The 15,605-nt window shown below is 39.7% G+C and overlaps 2 protein-coding genes across 5 annotated transcripts in view; one reads left to right on the top strand and one right to left on the bottom strand.

The window, feature by feature from the left end:
* LOC146456336 (uncharacterized) overlaps positions 1 to 7,615 on the top strand; it is a 57,738-nt gene extending 50,123 nt beyond the window's left edge. For 2 of the 4 annotated variants that reach the window (XM_085093268.1, XM_085093266.1), the window contains 7 exons: positions 2,746 to 2,781; positions 3,131 to 3,262; positions 3,668 to 3,691; positions 4,570 to 4,710; positions 5,515 to 5,646; positions 5,810 to 6,290; positions 7,383 to 7,615. In XM_085093268.1, the coding sequence (XP_084949394.1) occupies positions 2,746 to 2,781; positions 3,131 to 3,262; positions 3,668 to 3,691; positions 4,570 to 4,710; positions 5,515 to 5,646; positions 5,810 to 6,290; positions 7,383 to 7,389 (953 nt within the window). In that variant the 3' untranslated portion in view covers positions 7,390 to 7,615. Of the gene's footprint in view, positions 1 to 2,186; positions 2,573 to 2,745; positions 2,782 to 3,130; positions 3,263 to 3,667; positions 3,692 to 4,569; positions 4,711 to 5,514; positions 5,647 to 5,809; positions 6,295 to 7,382 lie in introns of those variants that run through there. The other 2 variants (XM_085093265.1, XM_085093267.1) reach the window with 2 other exon arrangements.
* Positions 7,616 to 10,154: 2,539 nt separating this feature from the next.
* Positions 10,155 to 15,361, bottom strand: LOC146456335 (collagen triple helix repeat-containing protein 1-like). Its single transcript, XM_085093229.1, has 3 exons — positions 15,173 to 15,361; positions 11,664 to 11,909; positions 10,155 to 10,709 (listed from the first exon to the last, which is right to left on the bottom strand). The coding sequence occupies exons 1-3, from the start codon at positions 15,254 to 15,256 to the stop codon at positions 10,362 to 10,364; spliced, it is 678 nt and encodes a 225-aa protein (XP_084949355.1). The 5' UTR covers positions 15,257 to 15,361; the 3' UTR covers positions 10,155 to 10,361.
* Positions 15,362 to 15,605: the final 244 nt, after the last annotated feature.

Below are 15,605 nucleotides of genomic sequence, written 5' to 3'. Positions count from 1 at the left end.
AAGTAAGACCAAGGTCTGAATACTTCACCTTTCTAACTTCTTGTCTTTTGCTTAAGACCTTATCTCTTGCAAGGCGGCGGGTAAATTTGCAGATAACTGGGTCTGGCCTGTTACCATTCGATGCCCCTTCGTTCGATCTTCTTCGTGATGGAACACGATGAGCAATGTCTATGTCGTTAATGTTGATTCCATCAGCTCCCATGGTTTCAAATAGCTTTAGACATAAAGCTGCGGTCGCTTCCGAAGATTCGTACTCCGCTGCTTGAGGCAATCCAACAATTTTCAAGTTGTATTGTACATAACTGTGAGGATCTTTCTTCTATTTAAGCTCTCACCCGCAGTTCAAATATCTGTTTCATCAATTCACCCCCATGTTCATTAATTCAGTCTCCATGGGTATATTACAAAGTCAACTCACAATATGACCAGCTCCCAGCCGGCTTGATTGCATGGTAGAGCACTGCACTGGTATCGCAGAGGTCGTGGGTTTGAATCCCGTTCAAGCCTGAAAGATTGCTTTCATTTCGCAACTGCATAATAGCTGCAACGATGTTTCCTCTATTTAATCAGCGCTTATCGTCGGCTAAATTTAACGTGATGTACTAACAACCTAGGGAAACTGACAACGTAAGTGGAAAACAAGATGGGTTGGAAGCAGGATTTTCCTATTTTGAACTTCCATGAATCATATCTGCACGAATTACGTGCCTACATTTTCCACAAGCTTTTAGTTGGTAAATTCTCTCAGTCTCAGTCTCGAGGTTCCAGGTCCTCTCGCGGTGCCAGTAGTTGGACTGAGTCTGGGAAAGACGGTTGAAGACGGTTGACTAAAGCACTGGGTGAGCAGCTGGGTATTATCGTCTTTTTTTGTGAACATTTTCGATCATTCTAGGAGTATCCAGTCCGTGTTTGCTTCTCCTGTGAACTAAGCATGCGTGATCGTATTGGTTTTCCGTTAGTTCAGTTAAATTGTGGATATGCTGAGCCTAGCCTGGTTCACGTGTAACAATATAGACAAAGGGGAAGATAAATATCTCTCGTTATTTTTAGGACATTATGAGTGCTGTCATCTCATTATGTCGTATTCGTTCACATTAGTGAAACAAAGTCGTCATAGTTTAACTTTATGAAGTTTTGTCGGTAGCATGAACCAGGCTTTTGATACTCATCTGACTTGGAAAACTTTTAATGTAAATTGCGTTGTAAAAAAATAATTATAGGGCGTCATGCTATAATTGTCGATCTGTTTACATTATTAACTCATCATGACTCTTAGAGATCTTTCCAAACAACAACAATTCACTAACAAGAACAAACGCTGATTAACAATGCGTACAGCTGAAAGAAGAAAATCCTAAGAAAAATCGTTATAATCAATGTTCAAATCGGGATATCAAGAGGTGATTATTCAAAGCAAGTGTGTTAACCGAAAAGAAACAAGAACAAAACGTCAATGGCAGTGGCGAGTTTAAGAGCTGTCTTGATTTCTTTCTGTTTCCTTGGTTACCTTGCAACATGGACTTGACTTATTTTCAAAGGTTTCAACGAAGTAATCAATTAAACATTTAATTAAGTATCAATAGGAGGAATAAGGAGTATGGCTAAAATGCAGTCATGACGGTTGAAAACGAAATTTTCATTTCAAGCGTGTAATTGCAGACTGATTTAGCGGTTGCCTTAATTAGTAACTGCCAACCAACTCAACCGATTATCAGGCTGATTTGACCTTAACGTTTGATATTTAAGAAAGAAATTTAAAATAGGCGAGCAGACGTGAATCGGCCCATTCGAAAATAATCTATGGCAGTGTTACGTTGTTTCTGATCAGTCAGGCTGGTTATTACCCCTCGCTTAAGGATGCCAAAAGAAATAGAAATTGACCGGCAAATTGTAGCGTGTAAAATTGGCCCATGCTTGATTCAAACCTACTAATGTAAATTAGCCGCTGCTGTAAATAACTGACATTGTTTCGGTTGGATGAATCATTTAATTCTTTTCTATTTCACGCTGCTTAATAAAATCATGCACAATTAAAGAGCATGCAAACGTTTGCCAGACCGTCGGGTAAAACGAGAAAACCAAGCCACTGTTAATAGCTGGTTTATTCTACCACATATTATAGCGGTCGAGAAATCATTATTAGAACTTAAAGTTCTTAGTAAACAACTGAGCAAAAGACAATTGCCATTTAAAATCCAAACAGCCAACGTTTGTTTAAATCAACGGTCACTAACTTTACTAAACAAAAGCTGCATTCCTGAGTGAAAAACACATCTTACAATCCACAAACAAACAAGAGAAATTTAAAAAACGCACTTAAAAACAGCCAAACTATTTTTAGCCAATTAGAATATGAATAGCCCAGCCAAAACTTGTATTGTCTTTGAAAGGTTGGTTTTCACTCAGTTCAAATTTGAAATCGAGCGATCAACAACAGTCCACGCAAGGCTAAAAAAGTCAGAAATGGCGAAGTTTTTAATAATTTCATTCGCGGTTTTCTCCGTTCTGACGGTCTCTCTGTGGTATGCCACTGCAGTTCCACTTCATGAGTTAAAAGAAGACTCAAATCTGGGTAGGTTTTATTTATTTATTTATTTATTTATTTATTTATGTTTGGCTGCATTTTGTTATTGAGTAACGTTCAGCTTAATCAGTTCATGATCACTGATTAATCTTCCTCCAAGTCCCGGTCAGAATCAACTGGACGCAGAATTCGGTTTGACCGTATATGTTTGTTTGTTGCAGTGAAGGATTTGACTCACTCTTTGGCAGATTCCAACAGTAAGTCCAATAATGTCATCTCTGTTTGTTTAACTCACAGATTGATCTTTTACAGACCCTTGCCATTTGCTAAACTAACGGTTCGCCTAAAAATCAAATCAAATCACGCTGATGTTTGGATACCAGGGTCTAATCATGAGAAAAGATTTCCACAAGTCTCAAAGCGTTCAACAAAAGTGCATAAAACAATTTTTCTATCCCGGTGTTTGGCCGTCAACTTTTGCTCACTGCGTCAACGGTATAGAGGCCGAAATTCGTAACCCTTAAGTGCCAGATATGTAATAAAGTATACTGTAACCGTCTTCACCTGATCATTTTTTATGACTCTAGTTTTACTTTTTATTTTAAGGCTGTAAAGATGAGCGCCAAGACTGTAACTGGATTGTTGAAAACACTGAAGGAGAAAAGGGCTTAGAGGACTACTGCAATACTTGGAAACACACAACAGCGATCCAGCAATGTCAGAAAACATGCAAGTTTTGTGAGTAGTTTGATGTTTGCTATAATTTTTGTTCGAACATACGTGCAGTTAAATCAATGTTAGCCGTCATTGTCAGCCATTCTCTGATAGAACAAAAAATTATGAAACTTTTTCTCCTTGAAATCATTTTTGTGGCTCTGCCAATCAAATTTTGCCTTTGCAATGTACTAACGCAGCTGCGCGTGCAGATCTGTGCAGATTACCTGCGCATGCGTTGTAACCATGGACACCCGCATGGACAAGTTTCGGTGAAGTTTGTTAAAGGTCAAAGCAGTTCCATGCTTTAAGCTTTAACTGGCTTCATGATGTTGAAACTCTAGGTGATGCCAAGTCATTTAAATTTTCACAATAAAATGACACTTAATTTGCCAGTTTAAAAATGGCTTACATTTTATATTTTGACAGGCGGAAAAGCTCCAAGTCCTGTCGGTAAGATTGTTTTCAGTTTGTGTTTGTCGTAAATGCCAAGAAGCCGGTACGACGGAATTCTGACTTACAACTACCCCGCTAGATAAAAAACTTGTGCTTAAGATCACTTTTTCGTGGCCCAAACAAAATCTCAGTCATTTTCTCAACACGAAAGGACCAACGACCGCTTTTTGGCGACACACACTTGTGCTCTTTAAATTTACCCCATTAATAAATAATCTTAAATAAACGACAAATACAAAAAATTTTTTAACCTGTATTTTGGGATCAGGTTTTATCCTTTTTATTCATCCTCTAAGTTTTGTTCCCTTCCTCTGTTGTGTTTCTTCTTGCATTTTCTTTCTTTTCCTTGTCTGTCGTAGTTTGATCTTTTGCGTCCCGACCATGAATCGTATCAATGGAGTTCCCACACAGTACACACTTCCCACGTTATAATTTTCTATTTATTATCATCTATGAATTAAGCTAAGGAAGCTAACTGGGACACAAAAATCAAAATTGAAAGACTATAAAGACCTGACAAAAACTAAGAAAAAGAAAAGAGGTTCTGCATTATCCACAGGTACATTAACGGCGCGTACTGCTCTTCTCCATTAAGGTGTATAAATGAGTGACGCCTACATACTGCTGTCTTCGTAATTCACCCGGTGATGAATCAGCATCCCATGCTGTGGCCGTACGTATCAATACGTTTGCGGGCCACCTGGCCCCAAAGTAGGGGCTAGCCTTTATTTTCTCTCCTTACCCGTCTGGATGTCATGTTTGTGGCCAAAAGATTGTAGTCTATAGAGTCTTCCATTGTCAGTGAGGTTTATTGCAGGTGTCCGTGTTCATTTCAGCCTCAGTAATGGCATCTCTTCTCTTTCGTTTCTCAATAGGATGTGAAGACGAGCGTGATGATTGCTACAAAATAATCATGAAAACAGGAGGCACTAGAGAGTCTGACGCATTAAAAAAGTACTGTGAAAAATGGCGTAATGATCCTGCGGTCAAACAATGCAAAAGCACTTGCGGATTCTGTGAGTTATCAAATTTGTTAATAAATTGGAGCTTTAACCGTTTAGAATTCGGTAAATGCACATTAACTAATTCTATACAAAGTAGAACAAAAAAAATGTAAACTTGAAAACAAAAACATACTTTGTTGATGCTTTTTTAATAGCATGTATCTCACTGATCACAAAAACTTTAGATTAGAGCAAAAGGTGCAACAGAGTTTGCGCTTATAAACGCTTTCAAATTTTTGTTTAAAAAAAATATCTCTTGTCAGTAAAACAGGTTCGTAGACAAACAGTGATAGGCAGGCTTAGACAAAAGAAAAATATACAGCTCATGCATATTTGATGGCCAATATTTCGACTAGTATTCAAGGTTTCAATGCAGATATAAGTACATCGTTGGCTTACTAATGAATGCCATACTCTCAAGTCTACACTTAATAACAATTGTAATGTTTTGGTTGCCCAGTGAAATGGGTGAACCAGAGACTACAATTGAGTAGATTTAGTTTACTCAGTTTTGTAAGAATGTACGTCTTCAGAGCTTTCGTTTTCAAAGATAATGCATGTCGATTTATTTTATTAACTTCCTCCCACTTGCTCTCCCCTCCCCACCTGTAGCTATGAATAATCTAGGAGCAAGGCTTTGACTGTATGGCCCAGCATGGTGGTATAATTACACTTCCTGTTCTCTTTCACTTTTTGTCGCTTTTCTTGTAATCTGTAGGTTCCAAGCCCCCATCTCCACCTATCGAGCCGGGAACAGAGGTATAATTACACTTCCTGTTCTCTTTCACTTTTTGTCGCTTTTCTTGTAATCTGTAGGTTCCAAGCCCCCATCTCCACCTATCGAGCCGGGAACAGAGGAGCTTGAGACCAAGAAACCCACAGAGAAACTTACAGAAAAACCAAGTGTCGCACCAAAACCAACTCAACCATCAGGGGAACCATTTTCAGGTGATCAGAACAATAATCAACTTGTTGACCTCCAGTCTAACCTCAACTGATGTACAGTTAATTCGTGGCTGGCGTAAACCTTAATGTAACACAAAATTAAAAGCCACAAAAAACTTACCACTGCCTATTCTTAGTTCATTGATGTATATTTTTGTCACACCAGGTTTTCAAAAGACTTGCCTAGAGGCACACAATGATTTCCGATTCTTTCATGAGGTGCCTCCCCTTAAATGGTCATCAAAGTTGTCACGTGACGCACAGAATTGGGCCAATCATCTTGCCGCTACTGGCAAGTTTGATCACGACCCGACAGCACGGAGCAAAGACCAGGGTGAGAATCTTTACTACGAGGGGCCAGCCAAGAGACTGTGCGATTACGGTGAGAACGGAGCAGATTGTTTCAGTTGTGAAAAGGTTGTGCAGGCGTGGTATAATGAGGAAAAAGATTATGATTACGGCACAGGCCAAGCGAAGACACCAGGCGCAGATATCTTACATTTCACGCAGATTATTTGGAAAGCGACCAGGGAACTTGGGATGGCAACTGCTGTAGGTAACAACAGGATTGTGGCAGTGGCTAGGTACTCACCCGTGGGAAACTGGATTGGAGAGTTCAAAGAGAACGTACCACCACCAACTAATTTGTAAGTCAACACCAATGTCTGGTCTCTGCTTAAGAAACAATGGACCAGTTGAAACCCCGAGACACCCACTCCAGATTTTCCTTGAAGGCTTCTCTCCCCTCCCCCCAATACTCGGGTAAATTTAGTTACTTCAACTTGAACTTTCATTAGGTGTGTTTTTTTAAATTACATTTACAATTTCTTGGCGCCGCAGTAGCAAAGCTAATCTAGGCGGGCCAGGATGGCAAAAAGAAAGAATGACTTTAACTGCTAAGCAAGAAGGCAGGCTGAACTATAATATCAAAGATTTAGTTTCCAACGAAACTGGCCAACGTTAAGCAAGAGTGTCAGCACCAACTAATTTGTAAATCAACACCAATGTCTGGTTTCTTCTTAAGAACCCCGAGACACCCACTCCAGATTATCCTTGAAGGCTTCTCTCCCCTCCCCCCAATACTCGGGTAAATTTAGCTACTTCAACTTGAACTTTTATTAGGTGTTTTTTTTTTTATTACATTTACAATTTCTTGGCGCCGCAGGTAGCAAAGCAAATCTAGGCGGACCAGGATGACAAAAAGAAAGAATGACTTTAACTGCTAAGTAAGAAGGCAGGCTGAACTATAATATCAAAGATTTAGTTTCCAACGAAACTGGCTAACGTTAAGCAAGAGTGTCCGCACCAACTAATTTGTAAATCAGCACCAATATCTGGTTTATGCTTAAGAACCCCGAGACACCCACTCCAGATTATCCTTGAAGGCTTCTCTCCCCTCCCCCCAATACTCGGGTAAATTTAGTTTCCAACGAAACGGGCTAACGTTAAGCAAGAGTGTCAGCACGTGCAAAGAGGAACACATGAACACAGAATGAGTTTTTACTTCCTGTTTCACCTCATTAGTGAAACAATACTTGAAGCAAAGCTAAAATAAACACGCACAGAACAACACTGTTTAACGTACCCAGGGAGAGAGGGGAGGGAATTACAGTGTACAATTACATTCATTGATGTAAAGCATTCAGGCGACAAGAGTTCCCAAAATAATCAACTCCGCATTATTGTTTTACGAGAAAAACTGATAATATGTATTCATTTTTTTCTTTTTTGTTTCGCAGCCCCTGATGAAAATGACGGAGACAAGTTTTGTATGAATAGCAATCCATCTTTAAAGCGTTAGCCAATTATACAAAAGGCTTGAGTGACCCTTTGTCTTACTGTAACTTCAATTTGCTTAGAACCCTGAAGCTCTTATATTATCTCAGTGCTGTGTCAGTTGAAACTAGAGTTGTCTGGTTTTACAGTATTAAAGTTACCTTATATTCAATAAAGGCTTGAGTAAAGTTCCATCTGATCTACTTCTATTTATTTGTATTCACTAGAGGTAGGAGTACTTTTAAAACATTTTTGCTCCCTGGCTGTTATCCTAACTCTCACCTCAGGGATAGATATAGTGACACATACATTCGAGATGAATTTTGACCGTGTAGCCGTTTATCTAATTCACTCATACACACTTGTGGATAAACAAAAGTACAAGGCATTCAGTCCCAGCAAAGACGAGGGCACACCCTCGATCTTATGACGAGCCTCCAAAGGGAGGAGTGGGAGAGGGAGAGAGGACTGGAAAATGATCTTGAGTAGGCAGGTCGCTCTAGTCGCATGAGTTAAGACCCTACATTGTAGTCTATAGAATAAAAACAGGTCACAAGCAGTCCCTAATTTTTCTTTTAACCCCTAGGAGACACTGTGTTCCGATCAGTTTTACTCACCACTGGTTTCAATGTACGGCTACCGAAACAGGGCATAATTTAATTTTGGCCTATTTAACGTCCTTTGACCTCAAAGTTATCTCATAGAAATGACTCTGCATTCTCTCAGCTTTCAAATGACGTACTAACCTTAGCAATTTGTGGAGATATGTAAGGGAACGTGATTCATTTATTTAACAGGTTCGCAAATCACTCACTCAATACCAACACTGTGTGACTACCGTTGCATCGTGCCTGTACAACCTAATTAACGGTAAATTATTCCAACAGGGGGGTGGGGGGGATACTCCCCTATATGGCCAACACAGGGGCGTGCCGCTGGATGGGGTATGGTTTTTGGCCCCTCTGCCCTGAACACGGGGTATATAATTTCAAGCGCGCCTGTCCTAATCGGGGTCTAGACCCGTCCTAGACAGGGTATAGCTCAACCTCGTTCCCAGGCTGGAGAGACCCTAGCGCTAGCAACGAGGTTGAGTATGGCTGCAAGACTGTTGTCGAATAGTTAGCAATGCCAAATCGGAGACGCTTGTCTGTATCTAATTAGCATGTCATCAGTCAACATTAGATCATTTTCAAGACAAGATATTAGCGCCATTGTTTTCAGTGTCTACATAAAGGGTCTTAAAATAGAGGGTGCTGTCCTACTCAGGGGAGGCATGTAAGGTTATTTTTTTCCTTAACGTGATCAGGGTCTCAAATCCCCAGCTAAACCCAAACAAGGGGCAAGAATCCCCCTGGGAACTGAGTGAAGGGGTAATTTCTAGGCTGTTTCATGTCTCTTGATCTTCGTCTAAACCACCAAGTGCAGCAAAAGATCGATCGATCCGACGACCATCATAAACACATAGTCCGAGAAAGCCTCTGAGAGAGAGCAGTATTACTGACACATCACACCGTGGGAGTGTCCCTTTAAAGATTATTTTCAATTGGACGGTTGTCGCTCGTGTTTGATGCTTTAACAACTGTCGACTTAATGTCGACTTGTGGCAAGTCTAAACGGTCAGTAAAAGTAATGTTTAAAACATGGGCTGAGGTAAAAAACGCGGACTGGATATACAATAATGAGGATAGACGCTGTAAACATAAAATCTTTCTTTTAGTCGGCAAAACACCTGGATTTTTCGAACGTAAGAGTGTCTCGTTCAGCGTTTTAGTTCTTTAGTGTTTGGCCCAGGTTTCGGCCCCCTGGCACTTTTGGTCAATTAAAGCAACTTTTCAATATTTATTATCTTCATTTAAACAAACGTCTTTATTTCAAAAGTCACATCCAAAAGCAACGCGCTTTTGGATATTACTTAGGATATGTGAGTTTGTGGGGCGGTACATTTCACTGATGTACACAGTCCGTGCATTTTGCAGAATCTAGCTGTTCCAGTCGCAAATTGTTTCTATGCGCCTGATCTGAAAACCCACAGGCCAGAGCTCGGTTGTTCAGCGAAAACCGATTAACACGATTAAAAGTTAACCAAGGTTTTCATCTCGCTCGTTAAAATGTTTTAAAAAGCTTCTTTTAAGCTAAAGCTAAAGAAAAGTCTAAATCAAAGGTGAATGGGGAAAATCTTCCTAAGAATGCTTATTGATTAGTGAAATATTCCCTGGAAACCATACCCCTGGAAAACGTCCCGCGCGTGATCCTACGTTGCCACGCACATGCGCATGCAGTTTCTCTATTCTTTTTATATTCCAAACCTTTTTAGTTCCAGTGGTTTATACTCAGAATGCCGATATTATATGTGGTCATTCCCCTCCCCCCTCCCCCCTCCCTTCTTCCGTTGCTCATTATTTCGCTCGTCCCCTGACTTGTCTCCCTTCGACCCTCGTGTTCCACTCACTCCTTTATTCCTCTCCGCTCGAGCGAAAGAGGCCTCTTCAGAGGAGAGTGTGTGGGGTGCTAAAAGACATGAGTTGGACAGGGGGGGGGGGGGGGGGGGTAAAATCAAATTTTGCAGAAAAGAAACGGATCAATTTAAAAAGAAAGTTCACCTAGCTAGTCCCCTTTCCCTTATCGTCTAGTCCCTTATCAAAGATTCTAGGCCATTTTTGCATACCATGTTTCATAATAAAGAAAAAAATAATAAAAATAACTAGGGAAAAACAATCATTCCACTCCGCAAAAACTGAATATGGTAAGGCCATTATCACCCGGTCAACTTTATTAATGCTGTTTTACATGATATCTGCTAATAAAATCCCAAAAGTACGTCATGCAGAAGTACACTATAAGGTTTGTTTTTTAGTAATTTTGCTGATGATAAAATCTTGCACGATAAGCTATGTTTAGTTGAGGCTACTACAAAGAGTAAGAATAGTTAACTCGATGGTTTTTCAAGCGACTGGCGGTTCTACTTCTTCAATAATGATCCTGCTGACCGAATTCCAGCTTGTATGCGCGTTCGCATCTCCGTACTCAGCACAGTTGCCGACGTTAAAACCAACCTGTACCTTTCCAGGGCTCAAGCCGCCACAGTAACCTTCTATGTTGGCAGACCTGTGGATGTTGAGATTTTCTCTCTGGTACAAGACTCCATCTATAGCGGCAGGCACTGTACACTCTGTGTTGTTGAAAGTGAAAAACCATCTTTTGCAGCAGAAAGTGCAGCCGAATATACGAATATTACCCACATACACCACTCGTAGGTAAGTATCACTTTTCCTCTTCGTAAATTCGCACTCCTGGAATTCAAGTTAAAAGAAATAAAGATCATGCTACTAACTGATACCGCTCCGTCAGCCGATCAGTAGAATACAAAACCTTGGTCTGAGCCGGAAGACTGTGGTGAGTCAGAAACAGAACTGGGAAGGAAAGTTAACCAACTTGACAAAGATCAAAGGTGGAAAATATAAAGTGTTGGCGGGTGAGGGCGGGGGAAGGTAGCTGTCAACAGTTTTTCGCAGACTTTAGGATGTACCTATCAGTTCTTATTTGGTCAGGGGCACGTGACCAAGAATCAACCAATCACAGTGCTCGTTTTGTTGAGTGAAGTCTAGGTATATAACAATGTAAAATGTATTGTCTAGATGCGTTTTAGTTATTTATACTACAGGTGCATTTTTATAACTCCACCTTTTTAACGACTTGTAAATCATGTATTTGTAGCATGTAAGTAGTATTTCAATTATTTTGATTGTTTTATCAGTCAGCTTACCTGAGAAGTAGCCTTTTGGGTAAGCGTGAACTCACTTTAATAAACTGTATGTACGTATGTATACTGACGACACGGAAATTAAAATTAACTGTTCTGAAATATTTTCGTTGCCGGGTCTCTTGTAGTGGGAATGCATGTCTTGGTAAGTGAACCAAACTGATTGCTTGGAATGTGAACAGGCTCTCAAGTGGGGCATAGGGCAAAGACAAGAATCCAGCTCCCTTTCTTTCACGCCCCCAGATCGCTTTCATCTCTATCCACTTTGTTCTCTGTTCTCTTTCTCCTATTCCCCAATTTGGTGTATAACTAAGCAATTTTCTTTTAATGTCAAAGAATTGAACCGCTTCCAACGGTCAAAGACAAAACTACGTTTAGACAAAATCTGTTGGAGTCAATTTTGAACCGGCGTGCGAGGGCGATTTAGGTTTTACCGCTGGTTCATATCAAGAACAATATTAACATAATTAAATTTACTACTTACATGAACCTGGCCATTATCCCGGGTGTCCTTTGTTTGGTCAAATAACCAAGTGCATTGTTTCCATCTTCGGTTGCGACCGAGACATCCTGGAGCGGGTCCCTGGAGACCTGAAGTTCCCGGAGTTCCCGGTGTTCCGGGAGTTCCCGGAATTCCCGGTGTTCCCGGCGTTCCCGGTGTTCCGGAGGGACCCTGCGGTCCTTGCAGATAGCATGGAGTTGCCGAGGAGCAATGAGAAGAGAAATCTTCCTGGAAAACAAAAGTAACTTAAAATTATCATTACGGAAGTTTAAACACGAATTTTTGGAGGGATTTGGAAAATTTTTTTCTTTGTGTCCTTTCTCATCAGTGCTTAACTAGTATTATTACAACACCACAGATTTTTACACTCTTAGACATATCCCGATTATATGAGTTTAAATCCCACCGTCACTAGAATGATTCGATTTGTCCAAAAAAATTCCTCGTCTATTTCTTTTTTCCAGGATCCTATTAAAACTAAATATTGTGCCTGAACTTATTGACAGCAACTCTCCCTAAGAACCTCGTATTCATTTTTTATTGAAAAGTTATATTTCGCTGATAACGCTTCAATCAATTTCTCGTGGGAAGTAGGTAACTAATATGAAATACTAACGGAGAAATTAAATTTTCTTAAAATTTTGTAATTCGAACTTTTTGCACCCTGGGCACCCTGGGCTGGCGAGAACGCAAATTTTGGAAGACTTGCACCTGTTAGTTCTGGAGAATACAGATAATTCAAAACCTCCTAATTCGCTAGTTATGAGCGATAACCATGCACGTTACTATGATGTGATGAATTGCAATCATAAGATTTTCTAGCCGCAATAAATTTGAGGGTGGAAAGTTTATCTACTTTGAGCAAGGATCGCAACATGTTATTTAGCCCAAGTTCAAAGGAATCAATTGCAAAAGTAGCTTGTAGTTACAGGCTCTTCTACATATCAGTAGAAAGTTCAATCCATCGTCTATTAAAATCTGTTAAAACATTCAGTTTCAAGTGGGAGGTGAGGGTTGTAAAATCCGACTAATTCGGCAATATTTCTATCAAGCATGTGCATCAACAAGCTTTCCTTTCTAGAGAGTTCCACCAAATATAAGAGGCCTAACTGTCGTTGATCTTTTACTTTTAATCTCTAATTGATTTTAAACTAATTTATTTGCCTCATCCTCTCTTGGAGAGGAATTTCTTCTCCTCTTCCTTACTTATCTGGGAAGATTGAAGGGCCTCTGCTCGCAAGGTATCGTTTTAGGTGAATAGTCTTAAAGCTTGCGTGTTACTTCCAAGAACGTCAATCACTGGAAGGTTCCGCTCTGTGGCCGCATTTAATCGCTGGCATGCATTATACATTAAATCGTTGGTTAGAGGCAATAAACGAATCAATAAGAAAGAACCAACACAACAGGGAGCTGTCTTCTTGAGGTATGAATGGGTTCTCCATAGCCGTCAATCACTCTGAGCGGAAGCGTCTGATCAGAGGCAATAATCGTTGGCATTAATACCTCTTCGAGCTGATGAAGTGTATCAAAATTCAAAACGGTTCTAAACATGTCAAACGATGTGCACTGTGGCATGTGGCCAGAATTTTCAGCATATACAGAATAGTGTTTGTTTGGCTTTGTGACTTAAACACCAACCTTAATTGGTTACCTTTAATTTTATGAGATTCCACGTTTTCTTGCTACATTTCGGCCTATCAAAGAATGGTAGCGAAATAATCTAAGATTGCCCTATATTTGGAAACGTCAGAGACAATATTTATTTGCAAAACAACGATAGTTGTTACATGATAACTCGAGTGATTTCTTTACAGGCAGCCATCTTTACTTCTCATATTATTCTCTTATATCCCAGATGATGACTCAACAAGTTCAATCCTGTCAAAGCTTTTCTTGAGATTAGCACCTTCTTCAATTCGCTTTTCAAAGTGTTGGACTCAAAGCGACTTCTTGGAGCATTTGTTCGGCCACATCAGTCATACGATGTTCCACAAACTAAAATTAAAATTTACCTATTATTCGATATTGCACAATCTTCCACATGTGGAGAAAGCAACAGAACTTGCTTTTGATCACGGTAAAACCGAGTATAAAAGTTACCGTGTACGTTCAGAGAGAAAATGTTTAGATTTTCATTTTTTCTTAGATAAAAATAAACTTCCCAGTAAGTTTTTACAAACGAGGAAAAAAATTTAGGAAAAGAGTGACTATTTGCCGAGAAATTATATAAGACGTAAGCAATTTCCACCGGAAGTTAAATTTTACTTTGATTGACAGTATATTGCTGCCGGTGTAACCATCCGTTGCGGCAATTGCGCGAACGGTCTTTCTTAAGTCTTGAACCCCTCCCAGTCCTGCACATCAAATATCCTGTATTTAGTGGAAGAACTTGCGTTTACTCAAGTACGAAACTGAGATAAAAAAAGACAATAGCTTAAAGCTACACTTTAAAGTAGGTGAAGGTCTTGAAATCTTCCCTCAAAGCAAATATTTGGAGACGAGCTTGTTTTAATTTGCGAGTCCTTGAATCGTGCTTTGTGAGCTTCCTCTTTTTTTTTATTTCAAAGCCATTTTCGTGAATTCACCCCGCATGGTTTTCTTGCAATTTTAAAAAAGTTCTATAATTTTTTAACTCAATCGAATTAAGGAAAACCCAAACACGTTTTTTAAGCTTTTGGGCTGTGACCTAACCTGGAGAATAAAAACAAACTTCCAAAATATATAAATCGCATTGAGTTGGAACTCTTGCAGGACGATAATGGACCTTCAAGTTTCGACTTTACGGAAAACCTGGGAATTTATCAGTTGTGTCGAGTAAAAAGCAATGAAATATTGGAACACCCAGTTCTATAAGCTTTAATTTGATATAGGGTTTTGGGTATCTGTGATGTAACTGAGAGGCACTACATCCGTTAAACTGAAGCCACCCCTGAAGGTATACGGTAACCTTAATTAACGTTCATTTTAAGGAATAGGCAAAACGGACTGACCTTGCAAAGATTATATCTTAAACATTTTAAGGTTTAGGGTTGTTCATGCTGAGCACCAACACGGAATTTCATTCGCAATAGTAAAATGCTTAAAAATATTTTGCTATTGAAAACTTACACTGATATTAGAAAACCTGATTAACACCACAACAGGGAAGTTTTTATAGAAGGGCTTTATCAAGGGCAACGAATCAGTCTAAATGAATTTTTAGAATCAAACAACACCTAAAATCAAACATCTACCCCCGAATAATTCCGTTATCAAGAAGGATCCACTAGATTTAAAAGCTTTCCTTTCCAGACAGCACCGTCAAATACAAGCAGCTTGACCTGTTGTTGAATGATCTTTTAGTTTTAATCTCTAATTGATTTTTTATAGAATTCTCTGTCTCATCCTCTCTTGGAGAGGAATTTTTCTCTCTGGACAAAAATTTAATTAAAATGTAATAAACTGTAAGGTAGGGATCGCTCTTCCGTACTTCGTTATATGTATACACTTACAGTTTGGGCAGGCTCCACTCCTTGAATGCAGCAAAACATCAGAGTTGAACAAAAAAGGTAAATAACTGCCTCCCTCGTAAACATTGTAAAGTTTCACGAAATTACGGGCTTTTTCCTCAAAGATAAATTAATGGCTGCGTCAACCGATCAGATATAAGAGGAACAGTCTCACTGAGAATGAATCAACAGATTAAGGAGCTGTTGTTAAATTTTGAGGAAGTGATCTTGAAGCGTGATTGGTTCCTCCAAGGACGTCAATCACTCGGAGAACAAGCTTCCGCTCTGCGGCCGCAGTTCATTGCTGGCAGGCATTATACATTAAATCGCTGCTTAGAGGCAATAAACGAATCAATAAGGATGAACCAAGAGAAGAGGGAGCTGTCATTTTAGGCGAGTGATCTCGATGCTTGAGTGGGTCCTCCATAGGCGTCAA

This window comes from Pavona decussata, unplaced genomic scaffold (assembly GCF_977016875.1).
Source record: "Pavona decussata unplaced genomic scaffold, jaPavDecu1.1 SCAFFOLD_258, whole genome shotgun sequence".
NCBI classification, from domain to species: domain Eukaryota; kingdom Metazoa; phylum Cnidaria; class Anthozoa; order Scleractinia; family Agariciidae; genus Pavona; species Pavona decussata.
Note: the sequence above shows the minus strand (reverse complement) of the source record. Positions and strands in the feature narration are given on the sequence as shown.